General features: G+C 49.1%; 1 protein-coding gene across 1 annotated transcript in view; it reads right to left on the bottom strand.

Moving 5' to 3' along the window:
- The window catches only part of LOC138766581 (H-2 class II histocompatibility antigen, E-S beta chain-like), a 148432-nt gene extending 133488 nt beyond the window's left edge, over nucleotides 1–14944 (bottom strand). Inside the window, exons 1-2 of the mRNA XM_069944171.1 lie at nucleotides 14911–14944; nucleotides 13544–13822 (exon numbers count right to left, since the gene is read on the bottom strand). Of these exons, the coding sequence (XP_069800272.1) occupies nucleotides 13544–13822; nucleotides 14911–14944 (313 nt within the window). The remainder of the gene's footprint in view (nucleotides 1–13543; nucleotides 13823–14910) is intronic.
- Nucleotides 14945–16462: the final 1518 nt, after the last annotated feature.

Raw genomic sequence — 16462 nt, 5'->3', positions numbered from 1 at the left:
GCATAGCAGAGTTGTGTGCGTTGCATAGCAGAGTTGTGTGCGTTGCATAGCAGAGTTGTGTGCGTTGCATAGCAGAGTTGTGTGCGTTGCATAGCAGAGTTGTGTGCGTTGCATAGCAGAGTTGTGTGCGTTGCATAGCAGAGTTGAGTGCGTTGCATAGCAGAGTTGAGAGTGTTGCATAGCAGAGTTGAGAGTGTTGCATAGCAGAGTTGTGTGCGTTGCATAGCAGAGTTGTGTGCGTTGCATAGCAGAGTTGAGAGTGTTGCTTAGCAGAGTTGAGTTATTTGAGTGAGGGGGGCCGCAGGTCAGCCGGTGAGTGGTGCGTGGGGGGGTTGGGTGCCGTGGGTTGAGTTGCGAAGTATAATGACCCTATATATCTATATGGAGGAGGGAGGGAGAGAGGAGGAGAGAGGAGGTGATGGGGAGATGGATGTGATGGGGAGATGGAGGTGGGAGGAAGAGAGGAGTTGAAGGTGGGGGGGAGAGATGTGAAGAGGGGGAGAAAGATGTGAAGGGGGGGGGGAGAGATGTGAAAAGGGGGAGAGAGATGTGAAGGGGGAGAGAGAGATGTGAAGGGGGGGGGGGGAGAGAGATGTGAAGGGGGGGAGAGATGTGAAGGGGGAGAGAGATGTGAAGGGAGGAGAGAGAGATGTGAAGGGGGGGGAGAGAGATGTGAAGGGAGGAGAGAGAGATGTGAAGGGGGGGGGGAGAGATGTGAAGGGGGGGAGAGAGAGATGTGAAGGGGGGGGGAGAGAGAGATGTGAAGGGGGGGAGAGAGATGTGAAGGGGGGGAGAGAGATGTGAAGGGGGGGAGAGAGATGTGAAGGGGGGGAGAGAGAGATGTGAAGGGGGGGGAGAGAGAGATGTGAAGGGGGGGAGAGAGATGTGAAGGGGGGGAGAGAGATGTGAAGGGGGGGGAGAGAGATGTGAAGGGGGGGAGAGAGATGTGAAGGGGGGGGAGAGAGATGTGAAGGGGGGGAGAGAGATGTGAAGGGGGGGGAGAGAGATGTGAAGGGGGGGAGAGAGATGTGAAGGGGGGGAGAGAGATGTGAAGGGGGGGAGAGAGATGTGAAGGGGGGGAGAGAGATGTGAAGGGGGAAGAGAGAGGTGTGAAGAGAGGAAGAAGAAGAGGAACGCGTGGATCCAGGTGAGTAACAGTGTTTGTTTTTTTCAATGTTATATGGGAGGGGGAGCTATATACTATTGGGGAGCACAGGGGGCTATATACCATGGGGGAGCACAGGGGGCTATATACTATGGGGGGCACAGGGGGCTATATACTATGGGGGGCACAGGGGGCTATATACTATGGGGAAGGACAGGGGGCTATATACCATGGGGGAGCACAGGGGGCTATATACTATGGGGGAGCACAGGGGGCTATATACTATGGGGGAGCACAGGGGGCTATATACTATGGGGGAGCACAGGGGGCTATATACTATGGGGGAGCACAGGGGGCTATATACTATGGGGGAGCACAGGGGGCTATATACTATGGGGGAGCACAGGGGGCTATATACTATGGGGGAGCACAGGGATCTATATACTACTGGGGAGCACAGGGGGCTATATACTACTGGGGAGCACAGGGGGCTATATACTATGGGGGAGCACAGGGGAGCTATATACTATGGGGAGCACAGGGGAGCTATATACTATGGGGGAGCACAGGGGGCTATATACTATGGGGGGGCACAGGGGGCTATATACTATGGGGGAGCACAGGGGAGCTATATACTATGGGGAGCACAGGGGAGATATATACTATGGGGGAGCACAAGGGGCTATATACTACTGGGGAGCACAGGGGGCTATATACACTATGGGGGAGCACAGGGGGCTATATAAAATGGGGGAGCACAGGGGGCTATATACTATGGGGGAGCACAGGGGGCTATATACTATGGGGGAGCACAGGGGAGCTATATACTATGGGGGAGCACAGGGGAGCTATATACTATGGGGAAGCACAGGGGGCTATATACTACGGGGGAGCACAGGGGAGCTATATACTATGGGGGAGCACAGGGGACTATATACTACTGGGGAGCACAGGGGGCTATATACTATGGGGAGCACAGGGGTCTATATACTATGGGGAGCACAGGGGAGCTATATACTATGGGGGAGCACAGGGGAGCTATATACTATGGGGGAGCACAGGGGAGCTATATACTATGGGGGAGCACAGGGGACTATATACTACTGGGGAGCACAGGGGTCTATATACTATGGGGAACACAGGGACGCTATATACTATGGGGGAGCACAGGGGAGCTATATACTACTGGGGAGCACAGGGGAGCTATATACTACTGGGGAGCACGGGGCTATATACTACTGGGGAGCACAGGGGGCTATTTACTATGGGGGAGCACAGGGGGCTATATACTATGGGGGAGCACAGGGGAGCTATATACTATTGAGGAGCACAGGGAGCTATATACTATTGGGGAGCACAGGGGTCTATATACTATTGGGGAGCACAGGGGTCTATATACTATGGGGGAGAGCACAGGGGGGCTATATATTATGGAGAGCACAGGGGGGCTATATACTATTGGGGAGAGCACAGGGGGCTATATACTATTGGGGGGGAGCACAGGGGGGCTATATACTATTGTGGGAGAGCACAGGGGGGCTATATACTATTGTGGGAGAGCATAGGGGTCTATATACTATTGGAGAGCACAGGGGGGCTATATACTATTGGGGGAGAGCACAGGGGGGGCTATATACTATTGTGGGAGAGCACAGAGGGGCTATATACTATTGAGGAAGAGCACAGAGGGGCTATATACTATTGTGGGAGAGCACAGGGGGGGCTATATACTACTGGGGAGAGTGCACAGGGGGGCTATATACTAATGGAGGAGCGCACAGGAGGGCTGTATATAACTGGAGGAGCACATGAGGGGCTATATACTACAGGGACACCTTAAAACTATGGAGGCACAGAGGGGTGTAACTATGTAGGAGTACAGAGGGGTGTAACTACTGTATAGGGGTACAAGGGACCTAACTACTGTATGTGTTGGAGTCTAAAATATTTGTCTGGCAGATTCTGGAGAGAAGATTCACAGCCAGGAGAGAAGATTCACAGCCAGGAGAAGACTTCAAGGTGGCCCAGGCTGGATGGAGAGAAAAAGAAAAGGTGACAGACTCTGATCGGAGAAGACGCCCCCGGTGAGTCACTGGATGTAACTGCACTCTGTTATAGGGTTAGGGGTAGTGTTAGGGGTCATGATGTGGCGGTATTATGTAATGGTATCATTGGTGATATCTTTCTGTTTTGTTTAGTGCAGTTTTTATGTAATATGTAATCACTGTATGGTGGAAATAGTGTTATAAGGTAACTACTGTATGTATTGGGGCTCTTGATACAGTGTGGGGGCAAATTCAGTACATTATACAATGTGCCGAAAGGGAAGGGAAGGGGGGGCCCACTCTTGAGGGCTGTGCACTGGGCCCACCAATGTATTAAAACGGCCCTGGGGGGAGGCAGTCGGGAGACAGCAGCAGCAGCTGTCAGTGTCCTCCCTCACTTCAATTGGCAGGGTTAGAAGCCAGCCCATTGAAGAGAGGGAGGACACGTGATGCCGTCTCGGAGGGTGAGGGCCGGGAGCAGGGAGCGTGTCGGGTTGGACTGAGGTCTGATGATTCTAAGCAAAAGGTGGGGGTGAGTGCTTCTAGATAACAGCAAAACTGTGCAGAATCCATAATAACTTTATATTGGAAAGATGGAAAGCTACGGGTGGGCAACGTATTAATGCAAAAAAATTTTTGGGGGAATACCCCTTTAATGTTCTAGGTATGTCCCGGTAAGCTCCACCCCCCGCCGACAAGCCCCGCTACCGGCACCCACCGCGGGCGGGATACTGACTCCTTGCCACAATGCAGCCTGCTCAACTGTGTGTCGGACTGTGTGTGTGAGCTGTCCTCTGTAGCACAGGCCGTGCTTCCCCATCAGTGTGATGACCTGTGACCTCTGCCCAGCCGTGTGGCTCCTCCATCCTCCTCAGCAATTCCTGCAGCGTCTAGCATCCTGTGCCCCTGCTGTAAGCCTGATGCTTCTTCTCTCTCCTCTGTCTAGCTCTTTATCCTACCTCCTATCTATCTATCTATCTATCTACCTACCTGAGTATATTCTATCTTCTTTTTCTTTCTCCTGACCATAACTACTACCCCAAGCATCCCTCATAGCTGAAACAGTGCATAACTACTGCCCCAGCATACCTCATAGCTGAAACAGTGCATAACTACTGCCCCAGCATACCCAGACAGCTGAAACAGTGCATAACTACTGCCCCAGCATAACTCAACAGCTAAAACTACTATCCCCAGCATACCCTCATAGCTTAAACCGTGCATAACTACTACCCCATGCATACCCTAACAGCTGAAACAGTGCATAACTACAACCCCCAACATACCCCAACAGCCGAAACAGTGCATAACTACTACCCCATGCATACCCTAACAGCTGAAACAGTGCATAACTACAACCCCCAACATACCCCAACAGCCGAAACAGTGCATAACTACTACCCCAAGCATACCCTAATATCCAGAAGTCCAGATTTGCAGATTTTTAGTGAAATCACATCTCAGAAAAAAGTTCAAAAAGTGATGAAAAGGTTACATATAAAACAGTCGTGGAGGGGGGGGGGGTAGAGGCTGTCTGGAGGGGTTGGAGGCTGTAATATTTAGTCTATGTCACTATTAGGGGGTATAAGCAGAGGCAGGGGGGGCGCCAAAAGAAAGTTTTGCACAGGGCGCCATCTGCCCTAAGGCTGGCCCTGCTTATATCTCAGGGTGTCGGGCTCTGCTGAAGATAGAAGACATCGGGGTGAGTATAAATAGGGCCCCCCCTTCTCCCCCCAGCACTGTGCCCATCCCAGCAAGGAAGGTCGCGATTAACCCCTTCCTTACTGGGATGGGTACATTGCGACATCAGTGTGGTCCTCATGGGGTTAATTGAGGATGCCATGCATCCTCACTTAACCCCCTGAGGGCCACATTGTTCAGTCTGGCACACAAGGGATTAAGTAAGAATGTCATGCATCCATACTTAACCCCTTGTGTGCCAGACTGTAAACTACAACTGCCAAGATGTTGCCCACTGTAAGGTGCAGAATATCTGTCACAATGACGGGTGTTCTGCTCCAGGCCTTTTTTTGTGAGTGTTTTTCCTTTTTGTTTTTCAGATATTGGGAACCAGTGGATTACGTCGGATTCGTTGGACTACGTCAATGACCAGTGTTTTTTTTTTGTTTTTTATAAAATGGTCAACGAGGGGTGTGGAGTGTTTTTTTTTTATATAAAATACTTTTCTCTATGGTGTTGTGTTTTATTTTACTTTATGGCATGGCATCCTCAATTAACCCCATGGGGGCCACATTGATGTCACAATGTACCCATCCCAGCAAGGAAGGGGTTAATTGCCTATTTATACTTACCCCTGATGTCTTCTATCTTCAGCAGAGCCCGGCACACTGATATCCAAGTGTGCCAGGCTCTGCCTCTTCAAAAAAGCCGCCCAGCATCAGTGGCTGCAGCAGGGACGCTGTTGCAGCCGCTGATGAGCAGATGATGCACCCTGAATCAGTTACCTGTGCAGGCAATGTAAGGGTTAAACCTTAATCTCTTTGCTGCAATAAATAAGTGTCTAAAGAGGAGAATCTGAAGGAGTCATAGAAGTGATATTCCCAGTACAGTCCCTATATTACTATGCTAAGAGACGATATTCCCAGTACAGGCCCATATTACTATAGTAAGAGGAGATATTCCCAGTACCAGGAGCGGATTAACTTTACCATAGGCCCCGGGCTGTTCACCAAGCCTGGGCCCCCCCACCCCACTGTAACTATAGCAGCACTAGCCTGGCGTTCATAGTACAGGACAGATAATGTCATGATGTCCTGATTTGTGCAAAATTGCAGTAAAAAAAAGCTGCATTTTTGGCAAATGGCAGAACTGTAGCCAGGAGACAGTACACCACTGAAAGTACAAGTCTTTCTGGGTGGCCATGGCCCCCCCAGGAGCTCAGGGTCCCGGACTACCGCCCGAAACGGACCTATTATAATCCACTACTGCCCAGTACAGTCCCTATATTACTATGCTAAGAGAGGATATTCCCAGTACAGGCCCATATTACTAAAGTAAGAGGAGATATTCCCAGTAATGGCTCATATTACTATAGGAAGACATAAGGCTGGACGATAATGGCCTAAATTAATATCACGGTTAATCATACATAAAGCCATGTTAACGATAATTGAACGAAAATTCTGATACGCCCCTTTTATAAGCCACAGCCCTTTTCAAAGACACCCCCAATGGGCGTCACATGTATCACCTTAATTCACAGAAAGGTGCTGGGCACTGTATACACAGATACAACACCAGCTCCAGCATCACTGCACTTACATCACAGCATTGACTGGGCAGACGGTGCTCCCCCTCATTATCCCCCTGTGCTCCTCCTCCTCATCCCCCTGTGCTCCTCCTCATATCCCCCCGTGCTCCTCCTCATCATTCCCCTGTGCTCCTCCTCCTCATCCCCCTGTGCTCCTCCTCATATCCCCCCGTGCTCCTCCTCATATCCCCCCGTGCTCCTCCTCATATCCCCCCGTGCTCCTCCTCATTATCCCCCCGTGCCCCTCCTCATCCCCCCGTGCTCCTCCTCATATCCCCCCGTGCCCCTCCTCATTATCCCCCCGTGCTCCTCCTCATTATCCCCCCGTGCTCCTCCTCATTATCCCCCCGTGCTCCTCCTCATTATCCCCCCGTGCTCCTCCTCATATCCCCCCGTGCTCCTCCTCATCATTCCCCTGTGCTCCTCCTCATCATTCCCCTGTGCTCCTCCTCATATCCCCCCGTGCTCCTCCTCATCCCCCTGTGCTCCTCCTCCTCATCCCCCCGTGCTCCTCCTCATTATCCCCCCGTGCTCCTCCTCCTCATTATCCCCCCGTGCCCCTCCTCCTCATCCCCCCGTGCTCCTCCTCATTATCCCCCCGTGCCCCTCCTCATCCCCCCCGTGCTCCTCCTCCTCATTATCCCCCCGTGCTCCTCCTCATTATCCCCCCGTGCTCCTCCTCATTATCCCCCCGTGCTCCTCCTCATTATCCCCCCGTGCCCCTTCTCATTATCCCCCCGTGCCCCTCCTCATTATCCCCCCGTGCTCCTCCTCATTATCCCCCCGTGCTCCTCCTCATTATCCAGGAAGGTAGTCATGTGGGCGTTCGTTCAGATCAAGTAGTCACGGCCTCGGGGGGCGGGGTATCGCTGTAATCACGCCTCTATGGGCGTCATACACAGCCCCTGTCACTGCTGCATCATCATAGGGGGCGGGGCCTGGACTGTGTAACTGAGATCTAGTTATCCCCGCTGTATGTGTGCTCTAGCATTGGCCTCTCATACAAGCAGCTCGTATGATTGCAGCCAGCAGCACAAACCAGAGCGCCGTTATTCCTGTGCTGCTGGCTACTGAGGGGTTAACATCATTCCTTCAGCAAAGCTCCTCTCCCCCCCTCCGGCAATTACTGTGGCCCCCTCCTCTCTCCATCTCTGTGACAGCGGCAGCGGCGCCCTCCTCCTCTCCCCCTCTCACCTTTCCTCCTCCTGAACGAACGCCCACATGACTACGAGGCTGAAGTTGGTTTCTTATTCGGCCAGTTTCTTATTCAGAGGATTTTTCTTTTTCCTGTTTTAGCCATTATTCTTACAGAAAATGTATAATATTCATACCCTACCGTAAGTGAGGGGCCCTGAGGGGACTGGTGATAAAAATGGCAAAAAAGACCCCACGGTTGGCATAAAAATGGGCATGAAAGTAAAACCACAAAATTATTATTTAAAAATAAAATTGACCTTGGGCCACTGATCTCACACTGATAATACACAGAGAGGGATGCCCCGCATCACACCCAAGAGAGTCCAGCCTGGCCCAAAGTGGTTCTGGGTATAAAAACTGGCATCAAAGTGGGCAGATTGGCATTTTTCCCAATTTGAATAAGTAACAGGTATTTTCAAAGGGTTAAATGAGTTTGGGCCACTGATCTCACACTGATAATACACAGAGACGGATCCCCCGCATCACATCCAAGAGAGTCCAGCCTGGCCCAAAGTGGTTCTGGGTATAAAAACTGGCATCAAAGTGGGCACATAGCCATTTTTCATGATTTGAATAAGTAACAGCTATTTTCAAAGGGTTAAATGAGTTTGGGCCACTGATCTCACATTGATATTACACAGAGAGGGATGCCCCGCATCATTCCCAAGAGAGTCCAGCCTGGCCCAAAGTGGTTCTGGGTATAAAAACTGGCATCAAAGTGGGCACATAGCCATTTTTCATGATTTGAATAAGTAACAGCTATTTTCAAAGGGTTAAATGAGTTTGGGCCACTGATCTCACACTACATACACACAGATAGGCATGCCCCGCATTACATCCAAGAGAGTCCAGCCTGGCCCAAAGTGGTTCTGGGTATAAAAACTGGCATCAAAGTGGGCAGATTGGCATTTTTTCCTAATTTGAATAAGTAACAGCTGTTTTCAAAGGGTTAAATGAGTTTGGGCCACGGATCTCACACTGATACTACACAGAGAGGGATGCCCCGCATCACAACCAAGAGAGTCCAGCCTGGCCCAAAGTGGTTCTGGGTATTTTGTGAATAAATGTTTAGCGCCGCACTACCCCTTTAAGCAAACAGGGCTAAAGTACTCAGGAGGCATTTGTCAGCATAACAGGATCCCAGAATTAGCCGTCCCATCTCGTCTTATTAAACATTTCTCGGCTAACCCTGAATACATTTCTATAATAACAATACCTGCAGCAATGTTTTCTGCTGACAGGTCTGCTTTAGGCTATGTTAGGCCTCATTCACACATCCATAGTTCAGCCAGTGAATACGGACCTGTAATGGTGGACCGCACTATGAATGTGCAGTAACAGTGCTACGCAGTTTACGGAGCACTATGTAGAAGACAATGATTCGTGCCGCAAATGCAAGTCCGCACTATAATCTATCCTTTATTTTTTTGTAGCGCGGGACGTGGACCTGAACACTTGTACAGATGTGTGAACAGGGCCATTGAAATATATTTGTCCTATGTGTTGCCTGCAATGTCAGGGTCCCCTTGTAGCCATATAGGACCCCTTTGTAGCCAGTAAGACCGCCCTTGTAGCCAGCAGAACCTGATTACGGGAGCATTGATGTCCCTGTACCCAGAGGGATTAGCAGATGCATGCTGCAATACTAATGATCGCACTGCGCACGTGTAGGAAGGCCGTTCTGGGTACGAGAGATGGCTTTGCCCCCAAGTGCTGACGTCACCATACCCAAGAAGATGAAAGGAAGTAGGACATCACTGTAAGAAAGGTTGCATCATGTGACTGGACCAGCACTCTCCGAGTAAAGCCAACAAGGAATATATAAGTTCTTTAGTTAAGGGTTAATTTTGGTTCTTTTTTTTTTTCAATTTTTCCAGGATAACCCTTTAGGCTATGTTTAAACAAAGTAAAAATAAGGGCAAATAATGACCATTATTAAAGGGGAACTGTCAGCCAGTTAGATTAATCTAAACTGCTGATAGCTCCTTATTGCACCAAAAACACCATGGATAAAGTTGTGTGTTTTACCTTAATCCTCATTACCGTTTCAGTAAAGTTTGGCATTTGCTCCAAAGTCTGGTAAGGACCCACAGGGCATCCCTCTCTGTGTATTATCAGTGTGATGCGGGTCCCCCCTCTCTGTGTATTATCAGTGTGATGCGGGTCCCCCCTCTCTGTGTATTATCAGTGTGATGCGGGTCCCCCCTCTCTGTGTAGTATCAGTGTGATGCGGGGTCCCCCCTCTCTGTGTATTATCAGTGTGATGCGGGGTCCCCCCTCTCTGTGTATTATTAGTGTGATGCGGGGCATCCCTCTCTGTGTATTATCAGTGTGATGCGGGGCGTCCCTCTCTGTGTAGTATCAGTGTGATGCGGGGCGTCCCTCTCTGTGTATTATCAGTGTGAGATCAGTGGCCCAAACTCATTTAACCCTTTGAAAACACCTGTTACTTATTCAAAATAGGACAAAAATGCCCATCTGCCCACTTTGATGCCAGTTTTTATACCCAGAACCACTTTGGGCCAGGCTGGACTCTCTTGAATGTGATGCGGGGCATGCCTATCTGTGTGTATATAGTGTGAGATCAGTGGCCCAAACTCATTTAACCCTTTGAAAACAGCTGTTACTTATTCAAATCATGAAAAATGGCTATGTGCCCACTTTGATGCCAGTTTTTATACCCAGAACCACTTTGGGCCAGGCTGGACTCTGTTGGATGTGATGCGGGGCATCCCTCTCTGTGTATTATCAGTGTGAGATCAGTGGCCCAAACTCATTTAACCCTTTGAAAACAGCTGTTACTTATTCAAATCATGAAAAATGGCTATGTGCCCACTTTGATGCCAGTTTTTATACCCAGAACCACTTTGGGCCAGGCTGGACTCTCTTGGATGTGATGCGGGGCATCCCTCTCTGTGTATTATCAGTGTGAGATCAGTGGCATAAACTCATTTAACCCTTTGAAAACAGCTGTTACTTATTCAAATCATGAAAAATGGCTATGTGCCCACTTTAATGCCAGTTTTTATACCCAGAACCACTTTGGGCCAGGCTGGACTGTGTTGGATGTGATGCGGGGGATCCCTCTCTGTGTATTATCAGTGTGAGATCAGTGGCATAAACTCATTTAACCCTTTGAAAACAGCTGTTACTTATTCAAATCATGAAAAATGGCTATGTGCCCACTTTGATGCCAGTTTTTATACCCAGAACCACTTTGGGCCAGGCTGGACTCTCTTGGATGTGATGCGGGGCATGCCTATCTGTGTGTACGTAGTGTGAGATCAGTGGCCCAAACTCATTTAACCCTTTGAAAATAGCTGTTACTTATTCAAATCAGGAAAAAATTCCAATCTGCCAACTTTGATGCCAGTTTTTGTACCCAGAACCACTTTGGGCCAGGCTGGACTCTCTTGGATGTGATGCGGGGCATCCCTCTCTGTGTATTATCAGTGTGATGCGGGGCATCCCTCTCTGTGTATTATCAGTGTGAGATCAGTGGCCCAAACTCATTTAACCCTTTGAAAACAGCTGTTACTTATTCAAATCATGAAAAATGGCTATGTGCCCACTTTAATGCCAGTTTTTATACCCAGAACCACTTTGGGCCAGGCTGGACTGTGTTGGATGTGATGCGGGGCATCCCTCTCTGTGTATTATCAGTGTGAGATCAGTGGCCCAAACTCATTTAACCCTTTGAAAACAGCTGTTACTTATTCAAATAATGAAAAATGGCTATGTGCCCACTTTGATGCCAGTTTTTATACCCAGAACCACTTTGGGCCAGGCTGGACTCTCTTGGATGTGATGCGGGGCATCCCTCTCTGTGTATTATCAGTGTGAGATCAGTGGCCCAAACTCATTTAACCCTTTGAAAACACCTGTTACTTATTCAAAATAGGACAAAAATGCCCATCTGCCCACTTTGATGCCAGTTTTTATACCCAGAACCACTTTGGGCCAGGCTGGACTCTCTTGGATGTGATGCGGGGCATGCCTATCTGTGTGTATGTAGTCTGAGATCAGTGGCCCAAACTCATTTAACCCTTTGAAAACAGCTGTTACTTATTCAAATCATGAAAAATGGCTATGTGCCCACTTTGATGCCAGTTTTTATACCCAGAACCACTTTGGGCCAGGCTGGACTCTCTTGGTTGTGATGCGGGGCATCCCTCTCTGTGTATTATCAGTGTGAGATCAGTGGCCCAAACTCATTTAACCCTTTGAAAACAGCTGTTACTTATTCAAATCATGAAAAATGGCTATGTGCCCACTTTAATGCCAGTTTTTATACCCAGAACCACTTTGGGCCAGGCTGGACTGTGTTGGATGTGATGCGGGGGATCCCTCTCTGTGTATTATCAGTGTGAGATCAGTGGCCCAAACTCATTTAACCCTTTGAAAACAGCTGTTACTTATTCAAATTAGGAAAAAATGCCAATCTGCCCACTTTGATGCCAGTTTTTATACCCAGAACCACTTTGGGCCAGGCTGGACTCTGTTGGATGTGATGCGGGGCATCCCTCTCTGTGTATTATCAGTGTGAGATCAGTGGCCCAAACTCATTTAACCCTTTGAAAACACCTGTTACTTATTCAAAATAGGACAAAAATGCCCATCTGCCCACTTTGATGCCAGTTTTTATACCCAGAACCACCTTGGGCCAGGCTGGACTCTCTTGGATGTGATGCGGGGCATGCCTATCTGTGTGTATGTAGTGTGAGATCAGTGGCCCAAACTCATTTAACCCTTTGAAAACAGCTGTTACTTATTCAAATCATGAAAAATGGCTATGTGCCCACTTTGATGCCAGTTTTTGTACCCAGAACCACTTTGGGCCAGGCTGGACTCTGTTGGATGTGATGCGGGGCATCCCTCTTTGTGTATTATCAGTGTGAGATCAGTGGCCCAAACTCATTTAACCCTTTGAAAACAGCTGTTACTTATTCAAATCATGAAAAATGGCTATGTGCCCACTTTGATGCCAGTTTTTATACCCAGAACCACTTTGGGCCAGGCTGGACTCTGTTGGATGTGATGCGGGGCTTCCCTCTCTGTGTATTATCAGTGTGAGATCAGTGGCCCAAACTCATTTAACCCTTTGAAAACACCTGTTACTTATTCAAAATAGGACAAAAATGCCCATCTGCCCACTTTGATGCCAGTTTTTATACCCAGAACCACTTTGGGCCAGGCTGGACTCTCTTAGATGTGATGCGGGGCATCCCTCTCTGTGTGTACGTAGTGTGAGATCAGTGGCCCAAACTCATTTAACCCTTTGAAAACAGCTGTTACTTATTCAAATCATGAAAAATGGCTATGTGCCCACTTTGATGCCAGTTTTTATACCCAGAACCACTTTGGACCAGGCTGGACTCTCTTGGGTATGATGCGGGGCATGCCTATCTGTGTATTATCAGTGTGAGATCAGTGGCCCAAAGTCAATTTTATTTTTAAATAATAATTTTGTGGTTTTACTTTCATGCCCATTTTTATGCCAACCGTGGGGTCTTTTTTGCCATTTTTATCACCAGTCCTCTCAGGGCCCCTCACTTACGGTAGGGTATGAATATTATACATTTTCTGTAAGAATAATAGCTAAAACAGGAAAAAGAAAAATCCTCTGAATAAGAAACTGCCGAATAAGAAACCAACTTCAGCCTCGTCACATGACTACCTTCCTGGGATTTGCATACGTCGGGGACAAGATCAAAGTATGATTTTGGGGGGGGGGGGGGGCAGGGGCAGCTGCTATAGATACATGTGTGGGATGTGTGTTAGGGGGTGTATTACCACATATTATTGCCTTCATATCGATTTTTTAGGTGATTAGTTCCCTTTAACTCCATCCTTGCTGGGCCAGCTGCAGTATCTTCGGCACTCCTGCCCTCAGTCTGTACACTGCGGTATATACAGGGGTCTCACCTTTCCTTCCTGCAGCTCCCATAGCCTCTAACCAGCCGTAGTTGTGTATACAATATGTCTCCACCGCGCTCCTCGCATCATCTATGATATCCTTATTGCTGTTCCAGCCATCTGCATCAGGTTTCCCCAGCTCGGTCTTCGCTATGAATTTCCCGACATCGCTGTCAAAGTAAACATACTCCTCCTGGTTGTAGAAGTATCTCTCCAGATACCGCACCCGCTGTGTCCCGTTCACATAGTGACATTCAAACACGCCTGCAGTGTGGTAATCCACCGGATCTGTAATGAAGAGCAGAGCGTTTGTTACAATGATCACAGGGTACTTTTACCCTTCCTCGTCCGGTACCTGATGGCAGCTGTGGGGAGATACGGTACTAAAGGCGAGGAGCCATGCGCAGGGTTATACCTCTATATCACATGAAGCAGCTGTGGGATTTCAGCACTGAGGTATTGCTCTACAATAGGTGACCTATAGGTATTATGGGATAGACGAGCCACGTGATCTTTACATAACATGAGGTATAGATTGTTCTGTGACAGCTCTGGGGGTGTAGACAAAGTTGGGGGTCATTGTGAACCTGGAGTTCAGATTGTGATGTAGGGGGAGGATTAATAGGATGAGTGGGGGGGGGGGTGGGGGGGGGGGCGGAGGTCCTGGTGCTTGGATGGAGGTTCTGTCTGTAGGGGAGTGGGGTAGGGGAGGGGAGGGGAGGAGTGGGGTAGGGGAGGGGAGGGGAGGAGTGGGGTAGGGGAGGGGAGGGGAGGAGTGGGGTAGGGGAGGGGAGGGGAGGAGTGGAGTGGGGTAGGGGAGGGGAGGGGAGGAGTGGGGTAGGGGAGGGGAGGGGAGGAGTGGGGTAGGGGAGGGGAGGGGAGGAGTGGGGGAGGGGAGGGGAGGAGTGGGGGAGGGGAGGGGAGGGGAGGAGTGGGGGAGGGGAGGGGAGGGGAGGGGTGGGGGAGGGGAGGGGAGGGGTGGGGGAGGGGAGGGGAGGGGTGGGGGAGGGGAGGGGAGGGGAGGAGTGGAGTGGAGTGGAGTGGAGTGGGGGACTCACCACACAGCAGAGGAGACCACTGACCTCTGCCCCAGCAGGAAATTTCCTCACTGCTCTGATAAACAGTATGAAGGAGTCCTACCTCCCTTGACCCAGCCTGCAGAGAGCTGTCACAGGCAGGGCCGCCATCAGGGCAGTAACATGGGTACAGCTGTAAGGGGCCCGGGCCCAGGCTATGATCAGAGGGGCCCGCCTGTTCCTGCCTCCCCGCATTGAGGCTCCTGAGAGCCCTTCTGTCTGTCAGTGTCTCCATACAGTATAATGGGGTGATAGACAGGAGGGTGTACACACAAGCAGGGCCCCTTCCCGACCCCGTACTATCCTCTGCAGGTGCTTCCTCCTCTCGTCTCATATCCCGACAGAAGAGAAGGAGGGGGGAGGGGCCAGAGCGGCTGTGAGGAAAGAGGCTGAGGAGGACTGCACCACATGGAGATTCTCAGTGTAGTGTAAGTGTGTCTGTGTTAGTATGGATAATAGTATATAATGTGTGTGTCTGATAGTATGGATGATAGAATGTCGTGTGTGTGTTAGTAATGATGATAGTATATAATGTGTGTGTGTTAGTATGGAAGATAGTATGTCATGTGCATAAGTATGTATATCTATGTAAATGCTGACTGTATGTAATGTATACTGTATGTGTGTTGTGTGTATACGATGTACGGTATGTAAATGCACATTTTTATATGTGTGTACTATGTATCTATGACTGTTAAAGAGGTTATCCAGCCCTACAAAAACATGGCCACTTTTCCCCCTCTCTTGTCTCCAGTTCAGGTGCAGTTTGCAATTAAGCTTCATTTACTTCAATGGAACTGAGTTTCAAAACCCCACCCAAACTGGAGACAACAGTAGGGGGAAAGTGGCCATGTTTTTGTAGCTCTGGATAACCCCTAGACGACCCTGGGCGTAACTGTACGTCCTGGGTGTTTCTCCCGCTATGAAGCGCGCTCCGGAGCGGAGCGCGCTTCATAGGAGGGGGGGCCGGCTGCAGTGAGCAGCCGGGACCCCACCGGTAATGACACGCTGCAGCGATCGCGCTGCCACGTGTCATTAACCCCTTAAACGCCGCGACCGCAGCGTTTAAGTGTAAGTGACAGGGGGAGTCCCCTATCACTTACTGATTGGGACCCCCGAAGTGTGACTGCGGGGGTCCCGATCGTTTAAACGGACCGCCGGAGGTCTCTCACCTGCCTCCGTGCGGTCCGATCGGCGATCTGCTGCACTAAGCCTGCACAGGCAGGCTCAATGAGCAGATCGCCGATAACACTGATCAATGCTATGCCTATGGCATAGCAATCATCAGTGTAGAAATCAAAGTAGTGTATGTACAAGTCCCCCAAAGGGACTTCAAATGTGTAAAAAAAAAAAAAAAAGTTCAAAACACTATTACACTACCCCAAAACCCCCAATAAAAGTTGAAATCACCCCCCCCATCCCATTATATAAATAAAACATATAAAAATAAATAAATAGATAAACATATAATATACCGTAGCGTGCGTAATTGTCCGATCTATTAAAATATAACAAGCGTCATTGTGATCGGTGAACGGCGTACACGAAAAGAGGGAAAAAGTGCGCGGATTACCGATTTTATGTTACATTATATATATAAAAAAAAAAATCAATAAAAAGTGATCAAAACGTCCGATCTTCACAAATATGGTATTAATAAAAACTAGAGATCATGGCGGAAAAAATGACACCCCATACAGCCCCATAGGTGAAAAAATAAAACCGTTAGAAGCGTCACAATAGGCCCATTTTATTAATATTTAATTGGCAAAAAAAAAGGATTTCATAAAAAAAAAATATATATAAGATTAGAGAATCAGTGTAACCTGCATATGGTTGTGGTCGGGCTGAT

The sequence above is a fragment of the Dendropsophus ebraccatus genome, chromosome 10 (assembly GCF_027789765.1).
Source record: "Dendropsophus ebraccatus isolate aDenEbr1 chromosome 10, aDenEbr1.pat, whole genome shotgun sequence".
NCBI classification, from domain to species: Eukaryota; Metazoa; Chordata; class Amphibia; order Anura; family Hylidae; genus Dendropsophus; species Dendropsophus ebraccatus.
Note: the sequence above shows the minus strand (reverse complement) of the source record. Positions and strands in the feature narration are given on the sequence as shown.